General features: G+C 36.5%; 1 protein-coding gene across 1 annotated transcript; it reads right to left on the bottom strand.

The window, feature by feature from the left end:
* Window positions 1–654: 654 nt before the first annotated feature.
* On the bottom strand, window positions 655–8,027 carry LOC118167929 (collagenase 3-like). Its single transcript, XM_035327923.1, has 10 exons — window positions 7,867–8,027; window positions 7,510–7,751; window positions 6,748–6,896; window positions 6,523–6,648; window positions 5,461–5,622; window positions 4,722–4,839; window positions 4,024–4,157; window positions 3,501–3,660; window positions 2,631–2,734; window positions 655–1,977 (listed from the first exon to the last, which is right to left on the bottom strand). Exons 1-10 carry the CDS (start codon window positions 7,987–7,989, stop codon window positions 1,877–1,879), a joined length of 1,419 nt encoding a protein of 472 aa, XP_035183814.1. The 5' UTR covers window positions 7,990–8,027; the 3' UTR covers window positions 655–1,876.
* Between the last annotated feature and the right edge of the window lie 353 nt (window positions 8,028–8,380).

The raw sequence follows: 8,380 nt of genomic DNA, 5'->3' as shown, positions 1-8,380 counted from the left end.
TAAAAGAGGGGATATTTAGGTTAGAGGTTAGGAGGAGATTCTTCACTCAGAGGGTGGTGAGACACTGGCACAGGTTGCCCAGAGAAGCTGTGGATGCCCCATCCCTGGAGGTGTTCAAGGCCAGGCTGGATGGGGCTTTGAGCAACCTGGTCTGGTGGGAGGTGTCCCTGCCCATGGCAGGGGTGTTGGAACCAGATGGTCTTAAAAGTTCCTTCTGACCCAAGCCATTCTTTCATTCTGTGATTTATGTGATATAAATTACAGAATTAAACTCTCCGGCTGTTGCTTGGTAAACTTGGCAATTTATACCTATTTAAAAACATTCAACATTGGTGGGCTTTGTTTGGTGGGCTGGATGATTGACTGATTTGGGGGTTAGTTTTAAAGAGGAAGAAGAGGACAAGGTAGTTAGATTGAATTAGTTATTAAAGTTTAGACTTCAAGCTAGTGTGGAACTGATTTTCCTAGTATTTCTTTATCATTTGTGCTATTTTCTCTAATGATAAGGACTAATTTCAACTTAGTTTTTATTCTGTAAATTCAGTGGTTCTTTTGTATTTTCTCTCTCTTTTTTTTTTTTTTTTTTTTTTCTCTGCTCCTCTTCTTTAAAATCAATTTTCCTTTTAAAAAAATCACAAGTAAAAAACAACAGAGTTTTAAGAAGAAGCAAAAAAATTTAATGAATAAAATGCACAGGTTAAGCTTCCTGATTTCTTTTATCCAATAAGTCTGTCTTGCTTTTATAACATACAGTGTAGGATATCTTAACTGAAATCCTTTCACAATTTAATTTTATTCTTCCAGTTTCTTTAATACTACTTTTTAAACTGACAAATAATCACAGTCCCACATCATTTACATTGAAAAAAACAAAACCCTCCCAAAACTTACATGGTACTGAAACAATTGCTACATTTGGTACATTTTTGGTACATGCTACAATTGTTACATCAGTACATTTTTCATGTCTGACACCCTTTCAGTATTATTTTGAATATTTTAATTTGAATGTTCAGGTTCTCTCCTAGCACAGATAGGCATAACTTCCATAAATATCACTTTAACTACCTCAGTTCTCACCAGCTGAAAGCATGGGCTGTGTTATCAGATGTAGATTCATGAAAGGTTTCAACCTGTGTGATTCTCTTGGTATCACAACTTTCTGTTTTACCCAGTGCCATACTAACTGATGATTTCTGTAGGGAATACTATTCCCTTTTCCTGCTTTTCGGTCTGCTTTGAGACAACACCTCGCTATTTCTATACCTGCAGCTTCTTCCAAATATCATATAGGCATCTTTTTCTAGGGGGATGTTCCCATTCAAATTGTGATACATTCAAATAGCTTTGAATTTTCTAACTTTAGTGTTGCAAGCTAGTGTTATGTTGATCAGGGCATCAACATGCAGTCCTGACTCATTCATTACATGTCTGAATCCCTAGTACTTTAAAAATAATTTTACAAAGAGCTGGAGGGTTAGTTTTAAAATGAAACACTCCAGGAATTGTTAACTCCATGTCTTCAGAAATGCTAGAAGATTCTGAGAAGATGCTAGACATGCACAGATTACTGGAAATTAGTAGTGCTTATGATCATGGAGGATGTATCCAGCATCTCACTTTAATGAGGCACAAACTTTAAATGGTGTAATGCCCCTTGAAATGCTTATCATTTCTTCTCCTTTCCTATTAAGTTAATTCAGTTCCAGACTGACATACAGCTATAGAGTTCCATATATACACTATACATTTGTTTGTAGGTATCCAGTGCATGTTCACAGAACCTTGCTTTCCTCTAAAAAACTTATATGCCTGTATTATTGCTTCCATGTACTACAAGCTGCTCTGCAGCCTGTAACATTTCATTCAACTGTAATCAGCACCAAAATATGGAGTTAGTGTGCAGGACACGGACAATTCTTTTGCTCCAGATGCTGTATTCAAACTGCAAAGATCCATTGAAGAGGTAGAGGTAGCCTAAAGAGAAAGAAAATTAATATGAATTAACCCTGAAAAATCTGTTATATTAAAATTTTCCTTCAAAATAAAATCACCTGTTTTGTCTTAATGTTTAATAACTCTTGCAATATTTTAGTAAAAATGCAATATTTAAATATTTAAAATATTGAGCTAATTTTTTGAGAGTCCTCATTCTATTTGCATGATCTGGACCGGTGTTTTAAAATAAATAATAATTTAACCTAGTGTCAGTCTCTGCATGTTATTATTATACAACATTTTCTTAGGAAAACATTAACAGGCAAACCCTGGTTTTAAGTCTCCAACTTGGAAACACTCCTGGAAAAATTGGCTATGAATGATCTGGATTTGAAGAAATAGACACATTATAATGCATCTGTATTGTGCATATCCCTTTAGGTTCCCTGAGCAAGGTCTCCTTTGAATTCTCAAATACATGTCTCCACAGTTTATAAGAGCATCTTTGCCAGAGAGCAACTGAGATCAGAAGACTGATTCAGGCAAGAACAGAAGTGCTGATGTCAAAATAGATAAATAAATACATCAATTAATCAATCAAAATTACAAATGACAGAATTTCCCACAGGTCATTAATCTCAAGTTTCAGCCAAAACTAATTGTAATTAAGCTTTGTGAATTGGACTATATACCATTTCTGTGATAGACTGCATCCACGCGATCACCAATTCCTGCAAATTCTTCCTCTATCAGCCTGGGGTAGCCTGTTTCCATCACCTCTGTCTCTTCATCATAACTACATTAAACATAAAAGAAAATAAAAATTTAGAGAATTTAGACAGCCTGGGGATTTGGTCTGTGCCCTTTGTATGCTTTGAAGTTACCCACATCAAGAGTAGCCAGCAGCCATTCGGTACCTTATGTCTAGTGCACTAATGAAACTCAGTGTAATAACCAGGGCACCCTTACACCAGAAGTACAATCCCAATAATCACAAAACCAGTAAAGCTACGTTTTCAGAAGTATATAAGCTACCTATTATAGGGAAATTATTGTACTTGGATATATCAGCACTGCAAGCCTACCCTAAGCCTGCTTGACACACAGGTTCTGGGAAGAGATGGTGACATCTTTCTTGATTATGCAAAAGACCTGGCTGTCAGCCCCACTTCTGGCCAGCAAAAACAGCCATCCTAGAGTAAGATAGATTTCTTGCTCTCACAGACCAGCACTAATATCCAGCTTGTGCCATAAAAGTGACTCTAAGAAGCATGATAATAATTTTGTCTAGGAGACATCCAGACCTTCCTGCATAAGGGCAATTTGTTCTCTCGTTTCTTTTACTCTTTTAGCTTTACAGGCTGTCACTGAGTATTTATACTATGAATGTGCATGCAAGACTTCTATTCTACACAGCTGTTGCACCCATGAAAATCACAGACTGGCAACATCTGAGCCACAATGAAGTGCCTGATTTGAAACCACCTGCTGATCTTTTGAATCTTATGGACAAATTATGACCAAAGATGTGGGAAAGAAACACCACTCTGTCTGCAGCTTACCTCCAGTACTTATTTCCAGTAAAAAAGAGAGTCTTTCCAGTGTCTTTAATATGGACAACTGCATCTATTCTTTTCATTTCTTTCGGGAATCCCATTTCATATATCTTTTTAGGAAAGCCTTCAACTATGTCATAGCCATTCATAGCCCAGACTTTCTTTCCTGAAAATAAGAGCAAAGTATGTATTAGTCTTTTGTAAAAAGGCTCAGCTTTGAGAGAAGGATAAAATGAGGGTGCCAGGGTCCTTATTTTGATAAAACTAACAGATTCTTAGGCCAAGTACTGTGTGTGTATTAAACTATTTATGCTAAATTTAATCCTAGGCATCTCATCTTAAGTGTACATGCCCTAACTTACTGAAGGTTGTGTAAGTTTGCAGGGGGTGAAGCCACCATTCACAGGTTGTCTTTTGAACAAGGTAGACAGAATGTTATGTTCTTCCATAGATTACCTCTTGATCACTTACTGAACTTGACATATATATATATATATATTTTCTACATACAGTAATATAAAAAACTCACCTTTAAACATGAAGACAAGATCTTTAATGGGGTTTTCATAAGCTGCATCTATTTTATTTGGAAGCTCTGGCCAAAATGATTTAATTAAAACCAGCTCTGCATCAACCATCTGAGGGTGCAGTCGCCAGAAAAACCTAGTTCAGAAAAAGAAAATATTGCATTTTTAGTGTCAGACTAAAAAATAGCAGTATCCTCATTGATCTATACTAAAAATGAATTAATGGAGAATGACATTTTTCACAACATACAATTTTCAATACGTAGAGGCCCTGGTAAGACTTTCCTAAGTCATCAAACTGCAGACCAATTCTGTCATTCATGTATTGTTATCATTTCAAAAGACAAAGGTGAATCTTGAAAGTACAACTTCATTCAAAGAAATGTTAGTAATTTTTTGTATATTGAAGAAAGCCCTTTGAAAGGAAAAATCTGTAAAAATGGGGTCAGCTTTCAGCTGCATCATCTTCACTTCACATCATTGGGCAGTCAAGTCTGTAACTGCATTATAAATCCTGCCTAAAAAGATATGATGTAACTTCTTATAGGCATCTGTGTAGATTTGGGATTTTTTATTTATTATTATTATTTTTTTTTTTTTTTACTTTATGTTTATTAAAATCTTTAGTGAAAAACTGAAATGGCTCTTTCTCTGGCTCAAATTTTATCAAGTACCAACAATCCGGTTGCAATCTGGTTACCTGTCCTTGAAAACCAGCATTTCTCCACGAAGTTCTGTTATTGCATCAATTGATAATTCTGGATCACATTTCTCTGGTGTTTTAGGATGTTTTGGGTTTGGATCTCTGCCTCCAGCACCTGGAACCATGCAGTATGATATGTTTAACAACTTTCTTTCCCTTTTCCTGGATCATAATAGGATGTGGAAGAGTTCCAAAAAATTGTGATGAACACAAGCATAATGGACAAACCATTTATACTGGGGAAAACAGTTTTCTCCTTCTCTCCTTTAGCCAAATACGTTAATGGACTTTGTAGTTCAGCCACGCTGCAAAGATATTAAACGGACTTGCTTCCTTCTTTATCCTAAGTTTTGAAGGTCCCCTGCAAGTTTTATTCTTTACATGATGGAACATTGAAAAATGATTAGTTTCTCCTTCTACTACTCCTCATTTCACCTTCTCTTATGAGGTAAAAAGGTCAAAAGAATCTATGAGCCCCTCACCACATGAAGGAGCTATCAGCAGTCCACTGCAAAGTTACTTCAATTTTATTTCTTTTCCGTCTGAACTATTAAATCTGAGCATCTTCTGCTCCTAAAGAATTCTGTTCCTAAAGATTCGTTGCCAAGAATTCAGTGACTAGGACTTAATCAGTCATTACTGTTGCTAGTGAGAATCTGCAGCTCTTTAGAAACAGTGCAGTGCATCTGTAACAGGTTATAATGACACCAGAAATATATATATTATACAGACTTACCATAGAGCTCTTGGATCCCTTGCACATCATCATCAGGAAGCACAAAACCAGTTTTTCCAGTATATGTGTAAATTGGAAACATCAGAGCTCCAGGGTCTCTGGAGTGTTCAAGTCCCAGTGAATGACCAAATTCATGGGCAGCAACAAGAAACAAGTTATACCCTACAACAAACCACAATGAAAGTAAATTTATAACCCTGGATAACCAAAGTGGACTTCACTCAATTAACATTACCACTGTGCTTTAACGTGGGATAATGAAGGAGATAACTGGAGAAATGGAAAAGTGATGTATAATTGTTTGTCTTTTTCCAGTGACTTATTGTTTTAATAAGGGCTCAAGCAGTTGGCTATCTCATAGCTGTTCTTCAAGCTAAATCTTATTTGACAATGGTGCTCTGTGGGCAGCTTTAGGTTCCTTGAAATTTCTTAGCAACACTGGGAAGATCTACAGTAAAGTCTTAGTCCCACTAAAATCAAGAAAATTTTTGTTGGGAATTCACCTCCAATGGAGAGCCTGTGTTGGTTTTGGTACTGCATCAATTAGCTTTGATGCCAGGAAGGTGAAATAACACTATGGAAAAAAAAAAAAAGGGGGGGGGGGGGGGGGGGGGGGGTTGTTTTATTAAAGCTCAAAGCTCTCTCCTGAATAGGCAAGATGAAGGATTTTCAAATCAGATACAAGCAGCTGAATTTCGGCTGAGCTAAATATATGCTTTTTCTGTACTTTTTAGTAAGATCATTCCAGACTAGCTGCCTTTGAGCAGAGTGAAATGCCTAGCTGACAGAATAGCTTGTACATTTGTACGTTTTTTTGTTTGTTTGTTTGTTTTTTTGTTTGTTTTAAACCACTCCACTTATGATTTGTACATCTTAAATTTTATTGTAGGTGTATGCTACACTCCCACTTATGACTGGGGATTAAACCCAGCTTCCTATGAATAGACAGTGAACATATTGACTAAAAACCAGTAAACAGACAAAACAAACCATTTACAAACATCAAAAGGTGGAAATTATCCATCTATCGCTGTCAGAAATAATCTCAGGAACCTCTGTTACCTCTAGAATCATCTGACCAAGTTTCATCATCATCAAAATGGGCATCTCCTCCGTAGTCTGGACCAGGGGGGAAGGCATGAGCCAGTAATCCAGAGGGTCCATCAAAGGGGTAAAAGTCACCATGTTCTATAAAAAAACATTCAAACCAATGAAATAAATTATATTGCATCTTATTAAATTGGCAGCAATATAACTATAATGTAAAAAGAATTGGTTCTATGTTACCTTTAGTACCAAAGGAGATCATGATATCAGCTATGCCACTTCGTATTCTGGTGAAGTTAAGTGGTGTCACATCAGACCAAACTTTGAATGCTTTTTTGAAAGCTCTGTCTACTTCCGCACGTCTCAGATCTGAAGTGTAATTCATAATTCTATCAAGCAGATTAATATCTCCAGTTAAATTGTGTAGATTGAAGCAACTGTGTAATACACTTTTATCTGACTGTACACCTTATTAAAAAGTTTTGCTTGTTTCTTCCCTCAGTTCTTATCTAAAACCAAAGAGCTGGGCAGCTGCATATATTACTACAAGAAATAAAACTATCCATTTCCATTGCAGTTATTCAGAGACATGAAATGAACCAACAGCTTTCTATAATAAATTTTATATGCACCAGAGGATTTAGAAAGTGACAGATTGGCATCAAGTCAAACCATATCACTTAGTTAAAACTATTTTAGTGCCATATAAAGTATCTCAGGACTCTCACTTCCTGGAGGAACAAACATGACCCAAAGAACTTTCTGTAGTCTTGAATCACCGGTATTAAAGTAATTATTACCAGATACTGGACTGGTATCTCTGAAAGAGTTCAGTGATTTCATATTTGGAATCTGATACCCAGGGCCAACTGCCTGAGGATGTGGTGTAGTGAGTGACTTGAATACACTCGTCTCCCATCGATTTCATGTACTGAGCAACCTATGGAATAAGCTACATGGAAAGAAGGAACAGTAATAACATTCAAAATTCCATGCATTTACCTGTATGTCAAATTTGTTTTTGACCACTTGAGTTTTCTAGGGAAAAAGTTATATTCTCCCACATCTGGGACACCACATCTTGGTTTCTGCATGAGCTCATATGTTTCTTCATCTAATTTTCCTGTCACCTCCAAGCCAAAAAAAGCCTGCATTTCTCGTAGTTTAGATGCCACTGTGTTGGCACTCTTCTTCATTATGCCAGTGGGATTCAGATGGAGATCATAGTGAGTCCTGAGGTAGCGCTGAGAAAGGAAAAAAAAAAAAAAAAAAAAAAAAAAAGTAATAAGCCTGATTTCCAAACAGCTATAACTACAAAAGTATTTCTAAAAAATGCAATTTAATTATTTTATACTGTACCTCTGCAAACTGAAGGTCTTCCTCTGTGAATTCATGGCTGTCTTCAAGAGGAATAGGGATTGTCAGACAAAATGACAAACCCAACAAGAAAAAGAAAAAAGCTGAAAGTCTTGACTGCATCATGTTGGATTTGTGAAGTCTGAAGCCCTGATGTTTTCGAGAGCAGTTACCTTTACTTTTATAGTCCTACCCCGTGAGTCACCACTTAGGGACAAGTTAGAACTTCCTTGTCACTGAAAGTAAACATGCTTAGACAACTACTTTTTCTTTCCTCCCCATCGCTGTGGTTTAGGCATCTGTTGTCCCACTGAGGTCTCTGAAACAGTATCTTCACATAAACACGGTCTCAGAATATTTACATGGGTTGTGGGAATAAGTGGGCAGAAGAAAACAGCACTTTTTGATTATTTTGCAATAATTTACACCGGCTTATTTCTCCTCTCTGCTGGAGTGATTGCTACTATTCTACTATTTGGTAAAAAGTAGAAGAGTTTTACAAATTTTTAAGCAAATT

Source organism: Oxyura jamaicensis, chromosome 1, assembly GCF_011077185.1.
Source record: "Oxyura jamaicensis isolate SHBP4307 breed ruddy duck chromosome 1, BPBGC_Ojam_1.0, whole genome shotgun sequence".
NCBI lineage: Eukaryota > Metazoa > Chordata > Aves > Anseriformes > Anatidae > Oxyura > Oxyura jamaicensis.
Note: the sequence above shows the minus strand (reverse complement) of the source record. Positions and strands in the feature narration are given on the sequence as shown.

Coding starts and splice junctions, on each gene's coding strand:
- LOC118167929 (XM_035327923.1), bottom strand. CDS start 7,989: ATGATGCAGTCAAGACTTTCAGCTTTTTTCTTTTTCTTGTTGGGTTTG. Junction 4,158..4,721: donor ATGCTGGTTTTCAAGGACAG/GTAACCAGATTG, acceptor TTTCTGAACTAG/GTTTTTCTGGCGACTGCACC. Junction 2,735..3,500: donor ACTGGAAATAAGTACTGGAG/GTAAGCTGCAGA, acceptor TGTTTAATGTAG/TTATGATGAAGAGACAGAGG.